Source organism: Podarcis bocagei (assembly GCF_964188305.1).
Source record: "Podarcis bocagei genome assembly, chromosome: 4".
Lineage (NCBI taxonomy): Eukaryota > Metazoa > Chordata > Lepidosauria > Squamata > Lacertidae > Podarcis > Podarcis bocagei.
In genome coordinates, this window is record NC_138128.1 from 94,946,478 (window position 1) to 94,973,124 (window position 26,647).

At 46.7% G+C, this 26,647-nt stretch overlaps 1 protein-coding gene across 2 annotated transcripts in view; it reads right to left on the reverse strand.

The window, feature by feature from the left end:
• FGFRL1 (fibroblast growth factor receptor like 1) overlaps positions 1 to 26,647 on the reverse strand; it is a 181,004-nt gene that overhangs the window by 75,317 nt on the left and 79,040 nt on the right. For both annotated transcript variants that reach the window (XM_081191723.1, XM_081191724.1), the window contains exon 3: positions 19,058 to 19,330. In XM_081191723.1, the coding sequence (XP_081047849.1) occupies positions 19,058 to 19,330 (273 nt within the window). The remainder of the gene's footprint in view (positions 1 to 19,057; positions 19,331 to 26,647) is intronic.

The following is a 26,647-nucleotide window of genomic DNA, read 5'->3' on the forward strand; positions in this document are numbered from 1 at the left end:
GATGGCGTTCTGTGTGCCTCTGGTTCTGGTGTCGGTTTTTGTGGGGAGGGCTAATTTCCAGATGTCTGGCAGGCGGGACGTGTCGTCACGCTTGTTCATGTTGTGAGGGTGTTTCTCTATCTCGATGGCTTCCATGATTATTCTCTTGTGGTGATGTTCCATGTTAAAGAGCAATTTGGAATCTGCAAAATTAATTTCGTGTCCTGTTTCTTTCATGTGTTGGTAAAGAGAGGAAGTTTTTTCTTCTTTTTTGACGGCATTCTTGTGTTCTGCGATACGTGCATTTATTCGTCTGTATTTATAGGAACTCAAACACTGAGATCCTGCTCTGTTCTAGTAACAAGAAGCCGAAAGCACCAGCCTGAAGATGACGAGTGAGACCTCGTCGAAACGTCGCCTAGACACCCCAACTCTTACACGGGAAGATACCCGAAAACACCAAAACCTGCATATATATATATACACACACACACACACACACACACACACACACACACACACACACCTTTTTACAATTTGTCTTGCACATGGGAAAAATTACACAAGTGGAGTGAGGTTTTTCCCTTTTGAAAACCTTTTCACACTTTTACTTCTTCTACCCTAAGCTGTACCTAGCATCTTTTCCTCTGAAGGACAACTATCTGATCAGAACCGAGAAGTACTGAAAATACCGTATTTTTTGCTCCATAAGACTCACTTTTTCACTCCTAAAAAGTAAGGGGAAATGTGTGTGCGTCTTATGGAGCGAATGCAGGCTGCGCAGCTATCCCAGAAGCCAGAACAGCAAGAGGGACTGCTGCTTTCGCTGTGCAACGATCCCTCTTGCTGTTCTGGCTTCTGAGATTCAGAATATTTTTTTTTCTTGTTTTCCTCCTCCAAAAACTAGGTGCGTCTTGTGGTCTGGTGCGTCTTATAGAGCGAAAAATACGGTGTATATTTTGACATATATTTCAGTGGTATTTTAGTGGGGATTTTAGACTTCCTTTTACTCACCAAGTTTGGAAAACAGCAAGCCTTGTCAAGCGAGCCAGGCTCCAAGGGGCCAAAGTAAGTGTTAATCCAATTGTCTGGACAGCAGCCATGGGTTTTGTAAACCGAAATTCTAGTGAGAGGGGGTAACTTTTACTTGGGCTGAAATGACAGGGTGTGGAGGTTTAACCCTTCCATCCCCAGAGGCAACCCCAATACAGCTGGAAGTCATCCCTGCTCAACTATCAACTACCATTGGGATAATACTTGAGGAGGGGAGGGTTAAACTTCACCTCCCTGTGGGCTGCTTTCCTGGTGGTGGGGAAACATCTGACATTGAGAAGTCGGTTGTATGCAGAGAGCTGGTAAACAATCCGTCACTCTATGAGACCCTGTGGTGGGACGTGGGTGGTGCTGTGGGTTAAACCACAGAGCCTAGGACTTGCCGATCAGAAGGTCGGTGGTTCGAATCCCCGCGACAGGGTGAGTTCCTGTTGCTCGGTCCCAGCTCCTGCCAACCTAGCAGTTCGAAAGCACATCAAAGTGCAAGTAGATAAATAGGTACCGCTCCAGCGGGAAGGTAAACGGCGTTTCCGTGTGCTGCTCTGGTTCGCCAGAAGCGGCTTAGTCATGCTGGCCACATGACCCAGAAGCTGTACGCCGGCTCCCTCGGCCAATAAAGCGATATGAGCGCCGCAACCCCAGAGTCGGTCATGACTGGACCTAATGGTCAGGGGTCCCTTTACCTTTACTATGAGACCCTGTAAAACAATTCTACATGGTTTAACTGAAAGACAATACATAATATAATTAAAGGTATGATAAAATCTTTTCTCATGTAGTGCTCCTATAACCTGTATAGCTCTTTGTCCCACCTCACAATACAACAAAAGCAGAAAAAAAATATGCAACCTTTTGTCCATACACATACAATTTGCACATGGCATAATGTATGCAGCTCACATCAATCAATTTTTTTAGTGGCTTGTTTGGTTGGTTGGTTGGTTGGTTGGTTGGTTGGCTGGTTTGCCATCCACTTCCTTTTAATGGCAAACATGTATTGCCCAGCTGAGCCATCAGCAACCTGGTGCCATCTAGATGTTTTGGACCACAACGCCCATCAGCCTCACCCGGCAAAGCTGTGCTGACTCAGGATGATGAAAGTTAATCTCCAGAACACCTAGAAGGCACCAGGTTGGCAAAGGGTTGCTCCAACCATTTGAAAAAGAAAGTGATTGATCACACCTCCTTCATTCAGTCCTACTTTATCGATAAGTATAGCCCAGGTTTCTTCCAGAGTCACTTTCCCTGTCAAAGTACTGGCTAACGAGAAAAGGCAAGAATGGGCTTGCAGCCGGCAGGAGACACTACTGCAGGACAAGCCCAGCACAGTGAACGGTACTAGGAATTGGTGCGGCGCTCTTACTTGTCTTGGAAAGATTCCTAGGGTCTCTCTGGAGAGAGCAAGATGCAGGTCAGGCCCCTTCCCTGTCAAGTGAATTGTCTATCCCTTCCCAGCCGATTGTGTGAGCACCTGATATCATTGTGATATCAGTGACTGGTAGATAGGCAGCCCCGGCCTCCTGTCAGACTTGGCCCAGATGTTGAAATATACATTTTTTAAAAAAACCAGAAGCATTTTTACTTGGTATTATAGGTCAGGACATTAATAGGCAAGATGTTAAATTGTTTTTATATGCAACAACTGCGGCAAGAGTATTGTTAGCCCAGAAATGGAAAGAAGAAGAAATTCAGACGAAAGAAGAATGGCAGATGAAATTAATGGACTATGCAGAATTGGACAAAATGACAGAAAGGATTCGAAACCTGCGGGACCAGAGATTTACAGAAGATAGGAAGAAGTATATGAATTATTTTAATCAACAAATTACGCTAGTAGGACTACAAGAAGTTTTGTAAGGAGAAATATATGAAGTGTTACAAAGTGGAAAAAGATAGAGATATTGGTTATGAGTTTGAAATGTAATAGGGGAGATAAGAAATGCAGACTGAGAGATTAGACTGGAAAATTTTCAGACAGGATTGGTGGAAGTCAAAAATTTGAATAAGATGTAAAAGTATGTTTAATTACTGTTGGAAATGATATGTTTATATATATATATAGAGAGAGAGAGAGAGAGAGACTTGGCCCAGTGGGGTGGGGGAGATAAGGATCTGACTTACTGCTTGTGAAGAAAGGTCCTGAGGTGCCCATCGTTTCCCAAAGTCTAGTAGGCACATATCTCCTACCAAGGTATGTCAGGATTAGGGTCCCCCCTCCTATGAGATAGGCTTTAAAAAAGCTGAGACGTTTCTTGCAGCTTGTTCCCCTCCCACCCTGAGGGGGATCCAGTTCCCTTTCTAGCACCAGGATTCCAAGCCGGATCTTCCACAATGCTCACTAGCCTTCCTGATTCTTTGCGCTCGAGCTTGAAGAACAAGTGCAGTGCGTAAACTAGGTTTAGAGCCACAATGCTCGGTTTTATTTTGTATTATGTTTGGACCTTCTGCTTGCTTTCCCCCTGCTTTTATTCCTAATGGAGTTCCTTAATATGACTGCTGAGGTGTGTGTGGTTGCCAATCTCAGGGTTTCAGAATCCCCATGTGCCCAGATGCTTGGCATTCGGGCTCCTGGGAGTTTAGGGTTGGCATTGCAAGTCGCCAGCGCATTCTTCTGAGGTCTGGGAGAGACTCAGAGAGCAGGCTGCAGTTACACTCTGAATGAACCAAAAAGCTGTAGGTTGAAGTGAGGAATGCTGGTGCATTGGCTCAGAACTTTCAAAAAGGAATTGCTTTAGACCCTTGTACCTATGGGATCGCCTCTCCTGGTATGCCCCACGAAGGACCTTAAGGTCCATAAATAGCAACACCCTAGAGGTCCCGGGCCCTAAGGAAGTTAGATTAGCCTCAACCAAAGCCTTCTCAACACTGGCTCTGGCCTGGTGGAACGCTCTGTCTCTTGAGACCAGGGCCCTGAGGGATCTGATTTCTTTCCGCAGGGCCTGTAAGACAGAGTTGTTCCACCTGGCCTTTGGCTTAGAATCAGTTTGATTCCATCCCCCTCTTTCTTTTTCCTTTCTCCTCCTGTGAAGAGGCTGCACCCTAATGTTTTAATGTTGTATTTTAATCTTTTAAATTGTATTTTAATCAACTTGTTTTTATTATCGGTTGTTAGCCGCCCTGAGCCCGGTCTTGGCTGAGAAGGGCGGGGTATAAATAAAATTTTAGTAGTAGTAGTAGTAGTAGTACATCCCAGATTCTTTCCCCATCTGAGGCTTCAGGAATAAGTAGGAGGGTGGTGGCAGCAACAACAACCAGACTCACTGGCAGCTGTACAAGGCTGCTGTGTTGCATTTGGGCAACAAAGAGGGTGCAAGAGGACTCTCTAGGGCCTCCCCCCTCCCGCTTCATCACACTGGCTGGATCCACTTCTCTACCTCTTCTGTATACAATGAATGACTGCATCAGGTAGAAGCACATCCCTCCTTCCCTCCATCCATTATGACATTGTGAATAGCACTGCACCCTTTGCAAATGGTGTAGAAATGTATGAATGTTTCCAAAGCACCCCCCTCCTTATTTCAACACTGGGCTAATTTAAATCCTTAAAGCTATGAGAATTTTCCATCTTTCCCCCTGGCACAACTTGCTTTGAGCTTCTAATTTTCCACAAAGAGGGAACATGTATTTGAGAAAAAGCTAAAAGAAAGCAGGGAAGAGACTCTAGTTGCGGGTCTTCTGGGATGGAAAAGCACTGGCTTGTCTTACTGGATTTGGTTTTATGAAAGAACTGCCAGCCATTTACTTAAGTGTTCAAAACAATTGCATTGTTTTCACTGTTCTTCTTATTGTACAGGAACACGAAATCACAGCAGTGAAACTAGGAGAAAGATGGAGGCTTTCTCACAAAAGAAAAAGTTGTCCAATGTAATTTTCTAACAGGATTGATTTCTCTTCTTCCAGCCTTCTGACTTAAAAATCTACCCTCTTAAACACCCCAGGCTTATCTTGGAAGATGTAAAAAGGTGGGACATTTCTTAGTGCACATCTGCTTACTTCTCTTACAAGTTTTATTTATTTATTTTGCTTGGTTAGAGGGTTGGGGGCAGCTGCTACTCTGAGGAACTGAAACAACTGAAGCTGACACCTTATGGGCAGAGGCAGTTTGGCAGATGATGCCGCCATGCTTTTAACATCTTGACATCTCAACCTCCTTGTTGTGCAACAAAACCACAGTTGTAGGATACCTTACAAGCAGTGAATCTGACAACAAACAGAAAGCTGCAGTCACAGCGTCTCTGGAGCTGGGCAGATGCTAATGAATGCAGCACATTTGGGGTGAACACATCAAAAAATCTGTTGCTGGCAGGTTAAAAAGGTAATCTCTTTCAACCTTGTCTTCCTTTCCACCCTACCCCACCCGAAATGGTATGTTCCTAAGGGTAGGAAGTTTGTTAATGTCCATAAAGCATCATGCACACTGGTGTTTCTGTATCATTAAAAACTGTCACTTGCTGTCTTTGATAAATAATAATAATAATAATTTATTATTTATACCCCGCCCATCTGGCTGGGTCTCCCCAGCCACTCTGGGTGGCTTCCAAAAAAACCACTAAAATACAATAACCTATTAAACATTAAAAGCTTCCCTAAACAGGGCTGCCTTTAGATGTCTTCTAAAAGTTTGGTAGTTATTTTTCTCTTTGACATCTGGTGGAAGGGCATTCCACAGGGCGGGTGCCACTATCGAGAAGGCCCTCTGCCTGGTTCCCTGTAACCTGGCTTCTCGCAGCGAGGGAACTGCCAGAAGGCCCTCGGCGCTGGACCTCAGTGTCCGGGAAGAACGATGGAGGTGGAAATGCTCCTTCAGGTATACTGGACCGAGGCCGTTTAGGGCTTTAAAGCTTTGATGGTGGTAAACTGAGAGGGCCCAGAAATCTTCTACAACTGAAAGCACATATTGTTAAAGGACAATGACTTTTGCACCGCATAAAAGAAATGCACACAACAGAAAAGAGTGTGCCTAGAAGAGAATGGGGAGCCTGTGGCTTCACTGCAAGTGACCATTGGCCATGCTGGCTAGTGCTGGTGGGAGGGGCCACAGGTTTCCAAACCCCGCCCCCCCTGCAGTTGATTCAGTTCCTCTCACCTAATGAAAAGGAAGCCATTTATGGTCCATGTCAAATGTCAGACCAGTTGACATGTTGCATTGCATTCCTTCAAAATAATACTATTAATAATAAATGTAATTATTAAAATATGCAGGCCTGATAGTTGCATAGATGTAACAGCCGCCGCCACACACACTCCAAATCATCTGCAAGGAATTGTGGGTTAAACCTATCCAGATGTCTTCAAGGGTTTTAATTGACACTGGCAGTAATTCTGGTTTGCATTTATGTACCACAAGACGGAGTACGCTGGTGAAACTGTATATGCATACGTATGTGTATGAATTTCATGCTTATAGCCATGGAAAAAGTATCTTTTCATTTCCTTTAAATTGCAAACAGGTGTTGTCACCTTCTGAACTTAACTCCTATGTTACAACTTCATGGGGTGAGGAGGCGAAGGGAGGAGAGATCTGCTTCTAAACAGAGGGTCTTTTGTTGGCCAGTTCATGGCATGTTGATAAACCCAACAGTTGAACATGGTAGAAAATCAAATGAAACCAAGAAAACTTTTGGGGGGGTGGGAGGAGGGGGAATCTCGTTAAAGAAAAGAAGGGGAAAGAAGAACATAACAATTAATTTAACATTGGGGCAGGCAGTGAAAGTTGACATCACCACTGGCCACGTTTGATCCCCATTTACGCTAAAGGAATCACGTCTTGCTCCTACCAGTTCCACCCATTCTCTTTTAAATACCATATTTTCCGCTCTATAAGACGCAACAGACCACAAGACGCACCTAGTTTTTGGAGGAGGAAAACAAGAAAAAAAATATTCTGAATCTCAGAAGCCAGAACAGCAAGAAGGATCGCTGCGCAGTGAAAGCAGCAATCCCTCTTGCTGTTCTGGCTTCTGGGATAGCTGCGCAGCCTGCATTCGCTCCATAAGACGCGCACACATTTCCCCTTACTTTTTAGGAGGGAAAAAGTGAGTCTTATAGAGCAAAAAATACGGTACATCTCTACAAGGTGTGCAGGCTATAACAGGTAACAGATGCCGGATGCCATGAAGGGTGACAAGAATGGGAGAAGACAGGTTTGATCCCACTGGGCATTATCCAAAAGGACACCCTCTGACACAAGTCCCATTTAAATTAATGGGCGCTACACAAGAAAACCACTATACACTAGGGCAGCTCCCATTACAGGCAGTGTCCTGTTTATGTGTGTTCAATACGTGTGTGACCATCTATACATGCATCACGTCGAGCCCAGAAGTGGCCCGGAAACGTCATAAGGATGTCACTGAAACGTCACTAAAAAGGGCAGAATGGGGGCAGGGCAGGGTGTTTGCAGGTTTTTTCAATGGGTTTCCATTATACCCCATTTCACCAACGGACGGAATAAAAAACAAAGGGGGCTGCCTGTATTATCCCAGTGTATTGTGCACCATCTTTATTAATGGGTGGAAAGTCATCATGTGGACATTCCAACTCAGGCACCATACTAAAGGTAAAGGTAAAGGACCCCTGACAGTTAAGTCCAGTCGCAGACGACTCTGGGGTTGCGGCACTCATTTCGCTTTACAGGCCGAGGGAGCTGGCGTTTGTCCACAGAAAGTTTTCCCGTGTCATGTAGCCAGCATGACTAAGCCGCTTCTGGGGCAAGGGAACAGCGAAACCAGAGCAGCGCAGAGAAACACTGTTTACCTTCCCGCTGGAGCGGTACCTATTTATCTACTTGCATTTTTTCGGTGTGCTTTCAAACTGCTAGTTTGGCAGGAGCTGGGAACGACAGCAAGGATCTTGGTGCTGTGGGGACCGACAGCAGGGATCTTGGTGCTGTGGGGAGGCAGATTTCCTTCAGAATGGAGAGGTTTGATCTTCTTGCAGTCCATGGGACTCTCAAGAGTCTCTGCCAGCACCATAATTCAAAAGCATCAATTCTTCGGCAATCAGCCTTCTTTATGGTCCAGCTCTCACTCCCATACATCACTACTGGGAAAACCACCATATTACCTTGGGCTAATTATGAATCTAGTTACTAATATTGGGGGTATCAGTGAGTGACGAAGGGCAGTAGCAGCCAGTGTGAGCATTGCTGGCCTGATTTCCCAAAGCCAAGTGTCATTCTCAGTTACATAGGCAGCCCTGTTCAGGGAAGTTTTTAATGTGTGACATTTTAGTGTATTCTTTGTCTTTGTTGGAAGCCGCCCAGAGTGGCTGGGGAAACCCAGCCAGATGGGCGGGGTACAAATAATAAATTGTTGTTGTTGTTGTTGTTGTTGTTGTTGTTGTTGTTGTTGTTGTTGTTGTTGTTACACAGAGCATGTAGGGAAGACAGAAGGGATCTTAGTGCTGTGGGGAGGCAGATACTAATACTAATACTAATACTAATACTAATACTAATACTAATACTATCTTATCTGTAGTGGATGTACTAGTTGGCAGGTGCTAGGAATGAGACGTACTTGCAGCACAAGCCTAAACACACCAGGGTTTGGAATGACATGAGAAAGGCAGAGGTAGGAAGATGGAGAAAAACACTGTTAAGTACCCATCCTGAGAAAGGTATAACTGAACAGAATCAGTCTCCTGAGCTTTACCATGAACTACGGGTGTACAACTGTGTCTGAGTCAGAAGTTTCTGACAGCAACTAAAGGAACAGGTGGTGGGCCCTTTGCAGACAGATGGAGAATACTTTTATGTGCCCTCACCATTTTTTTTAAAAGGGGGGAATCCACTTCACATTTCCAAAAATAGAAAACAAGGTTTTTCTTTGGGAACGCTTCCTGCAAGGGTCTTGACTAATCTGAAGTAAACAACAAACACAGCTGGGAGTCGGGGTGATGGGGAGAAGAGGCCTAGGTGAAGCTTCTAGCTGGACTGAAGCAGAATCTGCAGAGCTGCGACTGAGCTTGGGAAGGGGAGTGTGGAGGTCTGAACAAAGGGGTGACTGAGAAGTGTTCAGTTACAGGAAAGAGAGTTCTGATGGGCATTAGGTCTAACTACACAACAAGTGAACTCATTGACAGAACTGGATGAGAAAGTGACATAAAATGACAAAGGACCATTTTCCTTCCACAGAGGTGCAGGGAGGTCATGAAAGGGTCTCTGAACAACCAGAACTCATGGCCAGGTGACGGAAGAGTCCCTCGTGGGAAAGGGTGTTGACATTTCCCAGAATACGGAAATTTAGAGTTGATTAAATTATGAGTGGGACGCGGGTGGTGCTGTGGGTAAAACCTCAGCGCCTAGGACTTGCCGATCGCATGGTCGGCGGTTCGAATCCCCGCAGTGGGGTGCGCTCCCGTTGCTCGGTCCCAGCGCCTGTCAACCTAGCAGTTCGAAAGCACCCCTGGGTGCAAGTAGATAAATAGGGACCGCTTTATAGCGGGAAGGTAAACGGCCTTCCGTGTGCTGCTCTGGTGCCAGTTTGCCGGAGCAGCTTCGTCACGCTGGCCACGTGACCCGGAAGTGTCTGCGGACAGCGCTGGCTCCCGGCCTCTAGAGTGAGATGAGCGCACAACCCTAGAGTCTGTCAAGACTGGCCCATACGGGCAGGGGTACCTTTCTAAATTATGAGTGGAAGATGCTTGCTAGAGGAAGCCCTTTTTGTTTCATTCCCCAAAGTTAATTAATAGTTCAACAGAGCCATCAGCTTGCCACAGACATGGCAAAAGTCACAGGGAATAATCAAGACAACAAGATGGTTCATGACTGCTGCTATGGGTAAAAGGTAAAGGTACAGTGGTGCCCTGCAAGACGAATGCCTCGCAAGATGAAAAACTCGCTAGACGAAAGAGTTTTCCGTTTTTGAGTTGCTTCGCAAGACGGATTTCCCTATGGGCTTGCTTCGCAAGACGAAAACGTCTTGCAAGTTTGTTTCCTTTTTCTTAACACCGTTAATACAGTTGCGACTTGACTTCGAGGAGCAACTCATAGAACGCAGTGTACATAGTAGCCTTTTTTGAGGTTTTTAAAGACTTTGGAGATTTTTGAAGCTTTTCCAAAACTTCTTTTGCAGCCATTTGGTAAGTTAAGCTTTTAAAACTTTTTTTGGGGGGGGTTGGATTTTGGTTTGGGGTGTTTGGAATTCAATGACTTGGTGTTGGGGAGGGGTTTGCAAGAATCTGGAAGCTTGTGTGTTTTTTTCTGCATTTTTATGATTTTTTGTGACCATTGGGGCACTCTGCTGTTTTTTAAAAAAAATTCTGGATTTGAATTTCTGTGTGCTGGGTGGCTGGGGAAACAGTTGGAGAGGGGTTTGCAAGAATCTGGAAGCTTGTGTGTTTTTTTCTGGCATGGAGAGGCTGCCAGTTCTGATGTTTCTGCGGCTGAAGACTTTGCAGCGGAGTTCCTGGAGGTTGTGAAGACGGAGGGCTACGTTCCACAGCAGGTCTTCAACTGTGACGAGACCGGGCTGTTTTGGAAGAGGATGCCCAAAAGGACTTTCATCACACAGGAGGAGGCCAAGTTGCCTGGCCACAAGCCCATGAAGGACCGTCTGACCCAACTCTTCTGTGCCAACGCAAGCGGCGACCTGAAGATCAAGCCCTTGCTGGTGTACCACTCGGAGAACCCACGGGCCTTCAAGAAACAAGATCGACAAGGAGCGGCTGAGTGTCATGTGGCGATCCAACAGCAAGGCTTGGGTCACACGTGTGCTGTTTGTGGACTGGGTCAATCTTGCTTTTGGCCCTGCTGTCAAGCAGTACCTGCTGGACAACGACCTGCCGCTGAAGGCTTTGCTTCTGATGGACAATGCTCCTGCCCATCCTAAAGGCCTTGAGGTGGACTTGTTGGAGGAGTTCAGCTTCATCAACATCATGTTCCTGCCGCCTAACACCACGCCACTGCTCCAGCCGATGGATCAGCAGGTCATCGCCAATTTCAAAAAACTCTGCACCAAGGAGCTTTTCAGGCGATGCTTCGAGGTGGCTGATTGCACCACCATCACCCTGCAGGAATTCTGGAAGGACCACTTCGACATCGTCACCTGCTTGAAGATGATCACCACGGCCTGGAACGGGATCAGCCAGAGAAATTTGAATTGCGCTTGGCGCAGCCTGTGGCCGGACTGTGTGGCATCAAGTGACTCTGATGCACCAGAGTCAACAGTGGCGCAGGACATTGTTGCCTTGGGGAGGACCATGGGCCTGGAGGTCACAAAGGAGGATATCAGTGAGCTGGTGGAGGAGCACGACCACGAGCTGACCACCCAGGAGCTGGTCGAACTGCAGGCAGAGGCTGCGCAGGAGCAGGCCTCGCTGGAAGAGGAGGAAGCAACTGAGGAACGGCTGTCCTCCAAAGAACTGAGGGACATTTGCCTGAAGTGGAAGGATGTGCAGGCTTTTGCACAGCGGCACCACCCTGACAAGCACGTGGCACATGACCTTGTGAACACTTTTGATACGAGGGTCATGTCGCCTTTCAGGGAGGTGCTGAAAAGGCGGATGAAGCAGCAGACCATGGACAGGTTCTTCAGCAAGAAGCAAAGGGTGGAAGAGGAACCTTCTTCGAGTTGTCCCCCAGAGTCTTAGAAAATGTACTGTAGACTTTGTTGATTTTTAAATGTTTTTCTGTCATGTTTAGAAACTTAAATTATTGTTCCTTCAATTTTTGAAATGCTCTTTACAGTATGTGTGACTTTAAAGAGCACTTAATAAACTCTTGTTGTACCAAATTTGGCTTTGTTTGGACTTTTTTTGACCATAGGAACGCATTAATTGATTTTCAATGCATTCCTATGGGAATTCGTGATTCGCAAGACGAAAAATTCGCTAGACGAAAAAACTCGCGGAACAAATTAATTTCGTCTTGCGAGGCACCACTGTAAAGGGACCCTGACCATTAGGTCCAGTCGTGACCAACTCTGGGGTTGCGGCGCACATCTCGCTTTATTGGCCGAGGGAGCCGGCATACAGCTTCCAGGCCATGTGGCCAGCATGACTAAGCCGCTTCTGGCGAACCAGAGCAGCGCATGGAAATGCCATTTACCTTCCCGCTGGAGTGGTACCTATTTATCAACTTGCTCTTTGACATGCTTTTGAACTGCTAGGTAGGCAGGAGCTGGGACCAAGCAACGGGAGCTCACCCCATCACGGGGATTTGAACCACCGACCTTCTGATCGGCAAGTCCTAGGCTCTGTGGTTTAACCCACAGCGCCACCCGCATCCCGCTGCTATGGGAGGTTTGGCCTAAACCACTATAGCTTGCTCAGATTCCTTTGCAATGCCACCATGTTCATTTCCTAGAAGAAAGCCAAAACAGACACATCTTTTGAGGGCGTATGTAGATTGCCATCTGAAACAAGTGTCTTGGTAACACGAACTACAGTTACCTATTATGTCTGAACTAGGAAACTAGAGTTGATGTCTTCCAAACAAGCTAGGATATAAAGCCATGATTTAAAGTTGGCTTAATATCCTGGCTTGTTCAGAAGCTGTTAACCAAAGATTCTCAGTTCATTCAGACATAACAGGAAATGATAATATTCTGGCTTGAGTGTTGGGAAGAATGAAGGAGCATGAGGCTTGTTCAAACCTTGCTTTATTAAGCTGCAATATAATAGTCTGAATGTGGCCAATGCATTAGAAACGAAGTAGCAGCTCTGCGATTTTTATTAAAACTGTAGTTTTATTCTTTTTCATGCACACAAAGTGAACTATTTACAACCACCAGGAGGAATTTCAACACAGAACTGCTGCCAAAACATTCAAAGAAAGCAACCCCAGTAAGTAGAATTATGTATTTCCATGGCTTCTCAAAAGTAAAAGACTTCGTCATCTTCTACAAAGATCCATGTGACCAGGTATATACGTCATGCTCTGCAACCCTAGAATATTGAATAAAGCTGGCCCATATGTCACAAAAGCTGTCCATCTACCCTTCGTTTATCCATGTATGTTTTGTTAACTGTTCCTTCATTGCCACCTGCAATAACTGTTGATGCCAGTCCTCTTAGAAAGTGTAGACTACCAAAAGAAGAGTCAGAAATTCTTTATAATGGATATATGTTGCTTTCCTCTCAAACAGAGATAATGCTGATCCAAGGCCAACCCAAGAATTTTTCCTGACTAAGATAAAAGCAGCATATGCTCCCCCCACACCACCCCAAAATGTACCTAAAGCCAGCCAAGTTATCGTGGAACCTGCAGCAGAAAATCCTATACACACCTCCCCACCACCCCTGGCAATTAAAATACAAGAACAATAAAATAAATAGCCATCAAAACATTGCTCTTTCATGGCACCTAAAGCCAGCTGTTTCACTCTGCTAAAGGTATATTCATTGATCAGAGAGTTTCATTCTTACCTATTTTTGTTTGCTTTTTAATTTGTTCTGAAGTCTCAAAAGTTTTGTTCCATTGGTTCTGGACAAATAGCAAGGGCCAAAACTGAAGCAAATCCATGCAGATAAGTGTTTGCTTAGAAGCCAGCAGTGTAAACAGAGATGTCAGATGCCACCTACATTTCTCATTCCATGTGCTTCCACAGCTTTTTAATGCTAAAAATGATGTTTTGAGATACCAATTAATGAGATCACCAGAGACCTGTCATACAGACCATCTTTTATGGACACAGAAGACATTATGGGCTCTAACTATGTCATACTGAATAAACAAAAAGTGGCGGCCAAAGTATCTTTCTGTGGGTATATATGCTGAATCTTATTTTTTAAAAAAATAGATTCTTATTACAAATTTTAATATATATGCCAAAGTATCAAAGATTGTACTTCATAGAACTTGTAAAATACAATCAAGCAATAACCAGTTTAGCAAGAAAAGGCTATTTTGAAGGTAATGCTGTGTACAGTAGACATTGTACTATTGCCTTCAAGAGCTACACTTTTGGTAAAATAAGAGTTCTAATAAACAACATTCCCCATCAGAGTATTTAAACAGTTAGGTGCTGTCAGGGAACTGACATCGGAGGGAGAGGCGAAGGGGAGGCTCCCAGATGATGCTGGCAAAGGACCCAGCAGCAGGGGGAGAAACAGCTCAGTAGAGGGGGAAGCCAATCAGCGCAACACCAGGGATAAAGGGGGGCAGACGGGGGAATTGGAGAGAGGGCTCCAGGACTCTTCACTGGACATCAGTGAGGAGAGCCCAGGTCCTCCGCTACCCACGCCTTCCCTGCGCAGAAGACTCCCGCGCAGTGAGAGGAGGAGGAGACTGGGTGTCAAACAACTTTTATGTTGGAAGAGGTTCAAGAAACGCCCACTGACGGATTCTGCCAGTGACTGAGGCAGCCACCATGAGAAGGGGCTGTGCAGTCAGAAAGGTTTAACAAGGCAAATTAACCGAGAAAGGCACCAGTTTACGCACGAGTAACTCATACCCATTACAGGTGCTTTTGTGGATGATATCCTCAACTGCACTCTGCAAATGAAAGACACCTACACATGAATTCACAAACTGTGGCTCTTAAGAACGACACATGCCCTGTGGATGACTTAGGACAAGGCAATGCGTGTCTTGAGTGAAGGCACTTTTGCAATCTGCAGACAATAACTAAACAACAACAACCCAAGCATCACTTAACATATTATTGCAGAAAGGGGCAAAATTCCTTCAGGCTCCTGAAAATGGTTGCATTCTCTGAACAGAAACTACTTTTGTAAGATAGTACCTGCATGGGCTCTTCATTTTTAAGCGATTAAAGCGCTACGTATTAGGGCCTCAGCTTACTTATAATGCTTATATGTAGTTGCTGAATGACCAGTGGTATTAAAAAAAGGAAAAGAAATAAGCATTCAGTGGCAGCTGAAGAGAAGAGCTTCGTGCAAGATTTTTATGCAGAAGCTGTACAAAATATACAGCACCATTGTTTTTCTGAACTACAGAAGACTCTCTAGCAGGGGTTGCCAATTGGGAGTCCATTGATCCTAAGGAATCCATGTAGGACAGGCATGTCTAAAGTCCGTTTTCCGGCCCCTGCAACAGTTTATTTCCTGTGTTGGTCCTTTGATTGGCCCTCATGACCCTTCACTTCATCAAATCTGGCCCTCTTTGAAAAAAGCTTGGACACCACTGATGTAGGGGGTCCGGGGCACCATTCACATACCAAAAACTACAACAAAGGTATCAAAAATTCTCAAAAATAGGGGGTCCATGGCTTGGCTTTTGAAAAACAGGGGGGGGGCGCTGTATATAGCTAATTCGGAACCACTGCTCTAACAGATAAGCAACTCTTGTACTTAATCATTGGAATGTGAATTTGGATTAAAAGCTGTCTCTTCGCTGTAATTAGCATCCAAAACCTTGTGGTAAGCCACAAAACCTTTCAAGCTCAGCTATGGGAAGAAACCGTACATTCTACTTAACACTGGTTTTTGGTTTAGTTTCCAGGTTTGCTTGTGTTTTTTATTTTTTGCGGAGGTAAAGAAGAAAAGGATCCGTGGATTATAAGGCCCTGAGATCAGATGGCAGCAGAAACTAGGTAAAAACAGAAGAATGGAATATAAGCATTGCCAGTTCTCGTAAGAAGGCTAATTCAGTTAGAAACGTTAGAAATATTCAGGTGTTTTAAAAAGCCTGGAGGAAGTTGGATGAGAGAACTTGTCACAAGTTCCTTCTGCACCTCATGTGAGAGGATGGGTGTTTTGTTGAAAATAGACGAGATGTACAGTGGTAACTCGGTTTACAAACTTAATCCATTCTGGAACTCCATTCCTAAACCAAAACCGTTCTTAAATCAAGGCGCGCTTTCCCTAATGAGGCCTCCTGCAGCCGGTGCCCTTCCACCGTTCGGATTACGTTCTTAGATCAAGGTAAAGTTCTCAAACCAGGACACTATTTCCAGTTTTGGGGAGTTTGTAAACCGAATCGTTCTTAAACCGGACTGTTCTTAAACAGAGGTACCACTGTAATAGAAACAGATCTGCATCCTGAGATCCAAAATAAATGGATTTATTTCCCATCTATTCTACAGAATCCTAGGGTTTCTGAAATAGGGATTAGTCCTGGCTCTCACATCACCATATATATATAAAAAAATATATCCCAGAACTTCACACAAAATGAGTAGCTTTCAAAAAAGAGCATTTTCCCTAACACCCAGCCTTTGCCACATATACTTTAAATGTGGAGTCAAGTGAAACTTTTGAAAGAGCCAGACAGTCACCCCTTGTGCTCGCTTGGAACCCCTGACAGAAAATATAAACAGAGTTTAAATAGAAACAGCATTAGTGAGCCACAAATATGAGGCACCAGGAGGAATAGTACTTTCAAACAGAAACTATCCAAGTGAGTGGTAGCTATTGTACAAACGAGAAACACGTTCTAGAACACTGAAGAGATGCTATTTTTAGCAAGTATTAGCTCAGACAGAAGCAAATTACCTTGTAGCAAGTATATCAATACCTAAACCCATCAGTCTCCACTTACATAGTATTAGGTGCCATTTTCAGATGAATATTATAAATCTTCATTTATATGATGATCTACAATCTACAAACTGCCATCACTGTGCATGGCCCGTTAGGGAGTAAATTAAGCAAGCTTTGATCAGTTTGAATCAGCTCTCTCCTTTATGAATTTGGATGATCAAACCTATGCTCTCCCCATGGAGATGATTTCGGAAACAGAGCTAAAAAAAATCTGTTTTCCAGAAGAAAGGCAGGTTACGAAGAGAAAAGTTATTTTGCAAAGATGAGGAGAAAAAGAAAAGACTACAAAGAAGGCTTTATTCAGTTCGGTGAATAGTTACCCACCCCCGCCACCCCAATCCGATTCCAGCTAACCTAACCTGCAGTGGCGTAGCGTGGGTTGTCAGCACCCGGGGCAAGGCAAGAAATTTGCGCCCCCTAACCCTAACCCCCTGATGTTGCGCCCGGTGCGGCTGGCCCCCCCTGCACCCCCCACACTACGCCACTGCTAACCTGGCTCTGGTCCCAAATTAATTTGGGGGGCAAAGCTAGTCTATTCAATCCCTGCCACTCTGTGTTCTCCTTTGTGGCTGTAGACCAGTGTTTCCCAACCGGTGTTCCGCGGCACACTAGTGTGCCGCGAGATGTTGCCTGGTGTGCCGTGGGAGTCTAACGGTTCTCAGCACCCTTAACAAAATACAGTTCCCAGGATAACTGGGGGGGGGTAAGTCACCGCTCTTTAAAGTGGTAGGAGATACCGCTTGAAATGTGAAGGGCTGTTGTAAGAGAGGGAGAGCCGCAGCTGGCGCGGAAGGTGTTAAGGGGAGTCGGAGGCTCCTCCTCCTCACGGGAGTTCGAGTGTCGCTCTTTCTCCGGCTGTACCATTCGTCCTGGAAGCGGGGGGGAGGAGGAGGGGAGGAACCATTAAGCCTTCGCTGACGGAGAGCCATCGCGAGCTTCCAGCGAGTGGCAGCAGCAGCAGCAAGCGCCCGCCTCGTCTCTAGAGGAGGAGGAGCTGCAGTTGCCGCCACCTTTTGCACGTAAGAACGGGTGCATAAGTGTGCGGGAAGGAGGCGCGTGCAAAAGGTGGAGGGATGGGACGCCTGGGTGAAGCGAAGGCCTGGTCGTGGAGGCAGCGGGGCGAAATCCTCCCTCGTAGCCGCCGGAAGGCCGCCCCTCCGACTCGCGTCTTGAGCAGCCTCCCTCCCTCCCTTGAGACTGAAAGCCGGGCAAATCCCAGCAATGGGAAGCGCGGCGGGGGAGGCCTGGCTGGGCGCGCATTCGCACGACTGAGGTGACCCGGGTTACGACATGCGCGTCAAGGTGGTCCAGGGGAGTGCGTGCCTCCGTCTCTCCGGGGCAGGCCTCCAGATGACCGACAACCTCAGCCCCGCCCCACGCCCCTTCTCCAGCCCTGCTCTAAGCATACAGTCAGACAGCAACCAGGTCTGCTGCTCTGCCCTTGCTTTCCATCTTTGGGTAGGCCAGGCATCCAGATACCCAAGGCTGAAACCTCCAATCTGTCCCCTGCTTTCACAACTGTGCCCGCTGACTCCAATTTCCTGAAAAGGCCAATGCACTAGGATAACACAGGACTACGCTGCTGGACTGTAACTCCTTCCTACTCAGCTAAACAGGTATTAGCAAAGCAGAACTATTTTGCACTGCTGGCAATAAGCGGTGCACCCTCAGCTGCATAGCCCAGTGTTTCCCATCCTTTTTAAAAGTTGCATGTGGGATTGTGGCATTGTGCAAAATGCATGAATAAATCTTTCATGGAAATGGGCAGTGACACAAATCCATAGTCTTTATATATACTTTATATATAGTCTTTATATATACTTTATATATACTTTATATATAGTCAATATAGGCACAGAGTCAATTTTTTAAACATTTTCTAATGGTGGTGTGCCTCGAGATTCTTTTCATGAAACAAGTGTGCCTTTGCCCAAAAAAGGTTGGGAAACACTGCTGTAGACCACCTATTTCTTCATTCAGAATATTATGGTGAAATGCACAGGCAGAATAGATTCTCCCCACCCCGTATTTTTAAGCCACCAGTAAAACTTTATAATATATATAGCTCAGTTGGTAGAGCATGAGACTCATGGGTTCAAAGCCCACATTGGGCAAAAGATTCCTTCATCGCAGGAGATGACCCTCACGATCCCTTTCCAACTCTACAATTCTACGACTCTATGAGTTATGGCACCTGCCGCTATTCTTGACAATAATGGCAGCACACTGCCTTGCTACCCAAGGTGAAACATGGGTTTGAAGGAAGGGTTGTTTTGAGAACAATTATGTTCCAGCAGCAGCCACAAAGGCTAGTGTGACCTCCCCTTATCACTCAACCTTTCCTGTGTGGAACTGGCTGTGATCAGCTATTATTGCATCACTGCCGTCTGTTTGCAACCTTTGGCACAAGACTGGCTAATCTTATCTTGAAGCTGCTGGCTGCAACACAGAGACATGCAGCGCTGCAAACGCTTGTAAATATTGGGACAGACTAGTTTAACTAGAGGCTGGTAGATTATTTACAGAGCAGATTTGCAGCCCTCAAAGGCTCACATCTCTGAAGAGCGCTCTTGGTACTCACCAATCACAATCAAGGTGTAGTTCACATTCATGCTACCAAAACCATTGGTGGCTTTGCAGATGTATGTTCCGGCATCCTCGCTTTCCACCTCTTTGATTTTCAACCCTTGTTGGAGGACTCTGAACCGCGTCCAACCACTGTGGATGGTTCTTCCATCCTTCATCCACATAGTAAGGGGTGGGGGGTCACCCTCCACGGGGCAAGGGAGCTTGATGGTTCTTCCTAATCTCACAGACTGCCGATGGATCACTTTATCGGAAATTCTGGGTGGGCCTAAGCAAGGGAAGGAAGAAAGAAAAGTAACATGTTTAACTTTCTTGATCATTAAACATTAGGAAGAACTTCCTGACAGTAAGAGCTGTTCGACAGTGGAATTTGCTGCCAAGGAGTGTGGTGGAGTCTCCTTCTTTGGAGGTCTTTAAGCAGAGGCTTGACAACCATATGTCAGGAGTGCTCTGATGGTGTTTCCTGCTTGGCAGGGGGTTGGACTCGATGGCCCTTGTGGTCTCTTCCAACTCTATGATTCTATGATTCTATGATCAAAGTTTGAGACACCATCAAAGAATATGACACTTTATATGGATTGTATAACAATAGTCTTTTGGGGGGGTGAAACATGAGGTGCCAGTACTCACATCTTGATAAATTGTAAAATTACTCTCCCACTACTCTTTTCTCCCTGTGCCCCCTCCCATTTCTCTGCTGAATTTGTGGTAATCATTAAAAAATGATGATAAAATCAATTTGTAAACATTTTCTAGATGCTTATTAAAAAAAAAAACCTGGAAGGAAAGTGGGATACAAATGTAATAATAAAGCAATTTAATTAATAACACGCTGCAAACAGCTAGACAAAGTTACAAATGACAAATCTGAAAACCAAAATTAGTAACAGTGTTGGCAGTTAAAATGATACATTCTAGCCTCTTGCCTAACATACTAGCTTTCTGAATAAATGAATTTTCTCTCATTGAAGAGAAGCAAGAACCTAGTACTCAACCAGATGGTTATGAAGCAAGTCCATTGTGCTGTGTGATGCTAAATATTAGGACACCATGGAACAAGTACAGGGAAAAACTGAGCACAAACCCAATGTTATATTCCAAAGGTTTTGGAATGCTCAGCTAAACTCTCTCTACCACCCTTGAAAGGACTTGAAGTTCAGTTTTGTAATGCGTTTATCTTGGCATTTGCGATTTTAACAGCAACATGTTCCCAATAATATTTCCAAACAAAATAAAATGAGATGACTTCCAGTAATTCACACATTCTGCACTCTCATACGCAGGTGTCTGGGACCCAGTACTTCAGACAGCCGATGCTTTCACTCCAGTACCCTATATGCCAGGGTTTCAAATATGTGCCCTTGGTTATGCATTACACAGAATCATTGAATTGTAGAGTTGGAAGGGACCCTGAGAATCATCTAGTCCAACCCATTGCAATGCAGCTGACCCATATGGGAAATGAACCTGCAACCTTCATGTTATCAGCACCACCAACTGAGCTATTCAGGCTGAGTATATGAGCCTCTTGGGCTTTTCGATCAGAAGGTCGGCGGTTCGAATCCCTGCAATGGGGTGAGCTCCCGTTGCTCGGTCCCAGCTCCTGCCAACCTAGCAGTTCGAAAGCACACCCTAAAAAAAGTGCAAGTACAGTGGTACCTCGGGTTACATACGCTTCAGGTTACATACGCTTCAGGTTACAGACTCCGCTAACCCAGAAATAGTGCTTCAGGTTAAGAACTTTACTTCAGGATGAGAACAGAAATTGCGTGGCGGCGGTGCGGCAGCAGCAGGAGGCCCCATTCGCTAAAGCGGTGCTTCAGGTTAAGAACAGTTTCAGGTTAAGAACGGACCTCCGGAACGAATTAAGTACATAACCAGAGGTATCACTGTAGATAAATAGGCACCGCTCCAGCAGGAAGGTAAACAGCGTTTCCGTGTGCTGCTCTGGTTTCACCAGAAGTGGCTTATGCTGGCCACATGACCCGGAAAAACTGCCTGCGGACAAACGTCGGCTCCCTCGGCCAGTAAAGCGAGATGAGCGCCACAACCCCAGAGTCACTTGCGACTGGACTTAACTGTCAGGGGTCCTTTACCTTTTTATATACACAGCACATATATAAACAAACATCACCAGTGGATATGCAATTTTCAACACCCCAGGTCCAGAACAGCAACTTACCACAGGGATGTTGGCCTGCACTCCAATTAGCACAGAAAAAAATATATCAGTAGATTTGGGGACAGCAGCATTTTAGTTTACTGCAAAACACCAAAAAGGGTCACAGGCAGCAAAAGTGCCAAAGTAAAATGCATGCATTAATTTCTTATGCATCACCCTTCCCAAAAAAAAGTACAGCTGGATAAAGAGATAGATTCGGCAGAGAATATTTCAGTAGCCATATAAGGAGTGGAGACTGATGAGCTACAATCGAGGCCTAAGCGCAAAGAGGAAAACTCAAATGCAAATGACAGGAGGCAGAAAGGACAGTGAGATCAGGGAAACAGAAGAGAAGTACTGACGGAAGAGTTCAAACTATTACCTATTCCAGGGCAAAAAGAACAGGAGCAAATGTCCTGTTGGTTCACAGAGACTTGAGAGTCTGTGGTGGATATTACCCGAGCAAGCAACCTCCTAGAAAACTCCCACAACGGTGAAAAAGTAGGAAATGGAAGGATATGTGTGTGGAAAGCCCCATGCGAAGTTCCGAACAGCACCAAAGGGGTGGGGAGGGATACAGAGGGGCAGCAAGGGGACAGGATGGAGGAGATAGAAATGAGAGATGGATGGTGCTGTAGCAGATTGTCCTGGAATATCCCCATGGTGGCCAGGCTCACTGAATAACATTGTTCCTTGGAGTGATGGCTTGATAGCAATGTCTTATAAAATATTTTCAGGCGTATTAGTCTGCGAGTGGGACCAGGTGGAGCGTGTCTTCTTTGACAACCGCTAAGCAGCTTCTTCTGTCCACTCAGGGACCTAAGGACAGGGCTGCCAGAGGCTGTGCCTCAGTGACGGGCAAAGTGTACACAAATTTCAAGTTGCACTGATTATTATTTTTCAAAAATAGAGAGAAAATGTGCAGAAAAATAATGAAAAGCCATTTTTTGGTATCCAATTGGTGAAAAATATGGCGCCCCAATAAAAGCCTACCTGTATCTCCCTCTGAATCAATTTTAGCTGACCTGCAGACAAATTTCAATATCAGAAGTCAAACAAAAAAGTCATCTATTTAGGTACAAAATGTTATTAAAACCGCAAAAACTATTGATTATGCCAGATTAAGCAACAAACGATACCCTAAGAATCTGGAATGGTTTGGGTATTTTCAAATGACACTTGCTGTTCTGAAATATTTAAACGCAACCAGAATGTTAACAGAATTTGAAGAAACCCTATTTTTAAAGGAAAGAGCGGATTATCTAAGAATTTACCATTTGTTAGGCTGTCAGTCAGTATGCTTTTTACTATGTTTTTATCGCTGATGCTTTGTGTTTCTAATGCCGCACACTGCCCTGAGATCTTTTGATAAAAGGGCGGCATATAAACTGAATTAACCACAACAGCAATGTGAATTCATAAGGGCATTTGTAGTGAATAAATCAGTTATGACAACTTTTGTTTGTTTAAGTACTTCAGATCACACACACACACACACACACACACACACACAAACACACATACAGAGATAAATGTGCTGATGTAATTCCCTTGCCTAGAACTACAAGCAACTGGAATCCCCATTCTGTTTGGATATAAAAAGAGATCAGGGATCCTACACCTGTCCTACTGAGCAGCTGAGTTATCTTCAGTTTAGATCCCATGGCAGAGGCTCTTTTATCAGATACCATTGGGGGTGGGGGGTGGACTTCTGGCTGCTACCCTGTTAAAACCTTAAAAATATACAGTTGTCTTTCCCCTTCACTCCCTCCCCCCTACGTTGCCTCAGCAAGTAGACTCATTTCTTAGTGACAATATAAATTTAGAAAGCATTCATAACCGTCAGGGAGGGTTGATTTTAATTAAGTCATGGTTTAAATCACCAAGGAAAAAAGTCTAATTGGAACCATTGACCTCCTGCCCCTCTCATATTTTATTTTTGTTGGGTGGGGTGTTACTGTCTGAGTACAAATTACCATTTTGTATTTGTTTTTATGGAGGATGTAGGTGCGCCAGCCTGTTGTTTTGATATCGCCACTTGTTTTTCTTCTGGGAAACTAATGTTTTGTGATACCTGCGGCAAGTTTCTTAAGATTTCAAAATGTGCCGCAGGCCCAGAAAGATTGAAGGCCTCTGATATAACCATCAAAATACAGTACAGTGGTACCCCGCAAGACGAATGCCTCGCAAGACGGAAAACCCGCAAGACGAAAGGGTTTTCTGTTTCGGAGGCGCTTCGCAAGACGAATTTCCCTATGGGCTTGCTTCGCAAGACGAAAGCCCATAGGGAAATCTCCGGGGACCTGTTTTAAATTGCTGGCGGTCGGGAGCAAAGACTTTCGCCCACAGCCGGCCTTCAGAAGAGGTCCTGGACCTCTTCTGAAGGCCGGCGGGGGGCAAAAGTCTTTGCCCCCCCACCTGCCTTCCCGGGACAGTGGAGACTTCTCCGCTGCCCCGGGCGATCTTAAAATGCTGGCGGGCGGGAGCGAAGCGTTCGCTGCCGACCCCCAGCATTTTAAAATCTCCCCGGGACAGCAGAGAAGTCCCGCCCCGCTCGGGATGGCGGCGCAGAGCTGTCTGCCGTGCCGGGATCAGCGCGGGCTCTGCACGGCCATCGGGAGCCGGGGGCAAAGCCCGCCCCGCTCCAGATGGCCGCGCACAGCTGCCTGCAGTCCAGGGACTGCAGGCGGATCTGCACCACCATCCCGAGCGGGGTGCTAAGTCCCGCCCCGCTCGGGATGGCGGCGCAGAGCTGTCTGCCCTGCCGGGACTGCAGGCACATCTGCGCCACCATCCCGAGCGGGGCGCTAAGTCCCGCCCCGCTCTGGATGCCGGCGCAGAGCTGTCTGCCGTCCGGGGACTGCAGGCACATCTGTGCCGCCATCCCGAGCGGGGCGCTAAGTCCCGCCCCGCTCGGGATGGCGGCGCAGAGCTGTCTGCCCTGCGGGGACTGCAGGCACATCTGCGCCACCATCCCGAGCGGGGCGCTAAGTCCCGCCCCGCTCTGGATGCCGGCGCAGAGCTGTCTGCCGTCCGGGGACTGCAGGCACATCTGCGCCGCCATCCCGAGCGGGGCGCTAAGTCCCGCCCCGCTCGGGATGGCGGCGCAGAGCTGTCTGCCGTCCCGGGTTCAGCGCAGCTCTGCGCGGCCATCGGGAGCCGGGGGCGAAGCCCGCCCCGCTCCAGATGGCCCGCAAAGCTGCCTGCGGGGATTGCAGGCAGATCTGCGCCACCATCCCGAGCGGGGCGCTAAGTCCCGCCCCGCTCGGGATGGCGGCGCAGAGCTGTCTGCCCTGCCGGGACTGCAGGCACATCTGCGCCACCATCCCAAGCAGGGCGCTAAGTACCGCCCCGCTCTGGATGCCAGCGCAGAGCTGTCTGCCGTCCCAGGACTGCAGGCGGATGTGTGCCGCCATCCCGAGCGGGGCGCTAAGTCCCGCCCCGCTCTGGATGCCGGCGCAGAGCTGTCTGCCGTCCCGGGACTGCCATCCCGAGCGGGGCAGGAGCCTCCATAGGCGCGCGTCACCTCTCCAGCTGGGAGAGGGCGCGCGGGGCTAAAGCAGCCCCCTGCGACCCTCTCCCGGTTGGAGAGGTGACGCGCGCCTATGGCAGGAGCCTCCATAGGCGCGGGTCACCTCTCCAGCTGGGAGAGCGCGTGGGGGGGGGCTAAAGCAGCCCCCTGCGACCCTCCCCCGGCTGGAGAGGTGACGCGCGCCTATGGCAGTTGCCTCCATAGGCGCGTGTCACCTCTCCAGCCGGGGGAGGGTCGCAGGGGGCTGCTTTAGCCCCCCCGCGCGCTCTCCCAGCTGGAGAGGTGACGCGCGCCTATGGAGGCTCCTGCCATGGGCGCGCGTCACCTCTCCAGCCGGGGGAGGGTCGCAGGGGGCTGCTTTAGCCCCGCGCGCGCTCTCCCAGCTGGAGAGGTGACGCGCACCTATGGAGGCTCCTGCCATAGGCGCACGTCACCTCTCCAGCCGGGAGAGGGTCGCAGGGGGCTGCTTCTCTGCTCCCGCCCGCCAGCATTTTAAAATCGCCCCGGGACAGCAGGGGCTTTTAAAATGCTGGAGGTCGGCAGCAAAGCCCTCCTGTCCCCGGAGCTTGCGGGGCGGGAGGTGGGAAGAAGGGCTTTTCTTCCCACCACCAGCCTTCAGAACAGCTTTCTGAAGGCTGGGGGTGGGAAGAAAAGCCCTTGTTCCCCCCCCTCAGCCTTCAGAAGAGGTCGGGGGACAGACTGTCCCCGGACCTGGTCTGAAGGCGGTTTCCCTAGGAACGCATTAATTGATTTTCAATGCATTCCTATGGGAAACCGTGCATCGCAAGACGAAAAACTCGCAAGAAGAAAAAACTTGCGGAACGAATTAATTTCGTCTTGCGAGGCACCACTGTATCTGAAGAAGTGTGCATGCACACGAAAGCTTATACCCAGAACAAACCTAGTTGGTCTCTAAGGTGCTACTGGACAATTTATTTTATTTTATTTCTATATTTCATCAAAATACAGTGATTCATGAGCAGATAACACCCCTTGCTCTGAGGATTATCTTGCACTGACACTGCAGAAACTCCAGGCTCCAGTTAAAATCCTCTCTCTCGCTTTCTGCAGTTCTTTGTAATTAAGATGTTGGGCTGATTAGTGGTAGTTTACAGATGGCTGGTTGGTTTGTTTTGTGCAGTTTTAATTATTTGTCTTATCTGCTTTGTTATTGAAAGCCATGCTGGAGATGTAAGGTAAAAGCTACAGTACAAGTTTAATTATTTAGTTGCATAGTTAATTAATGTTTTGACTATTATAATATGCCAGATGTACTCTGAAAGCTAGTGGCAGATAGTAAGCATGTCATCGAAATCAAACCAATTTCTACTACCCAGAAGAATGTTAATGTGTGATTTCTTTCGTTCACATTTTAAACAATATTTTTACCATTTTAGAATCTAGTACGTGTTACAATGCTTCTATAGGAAACCTGTTATTGCCGCGCAATTTGGGTCTGTGCAAACAGAAAGCGAACTATTTTTTTTGTGTCGATCACGAATTATTCTTGCTTCTCTCCATACAGAAGAACTCTGAGAAGGGGCTTTTGTTTGGAGGGCAAAGACCAAATGCTTTAGAAGAAGAGGTTAGCCCTTACTATCTAGAACAAGATTTTGCCCAGGAGATGGCAATTAATTCGTTATCAAGGGTATCTATGAATAGTTTTGAGAACTGAGTATGTTGCAAAACATAAAAAGGTAAAGGGACCCCTGACCGTTAGGTCCAGTCGCGGACGACTCTGGGGTTGTGCGCTTATCAGCTTCCGGGTCATGTGGCCAGCATGACTAAGCCACTTCTAGTGAAACCAGAGCAGCGCATGGAAACGCCATTGACCTTCCCGCCAGAGTGGTACCTATTTATCTACTTGCACTTTGACGTGCTTTCAAACTGCT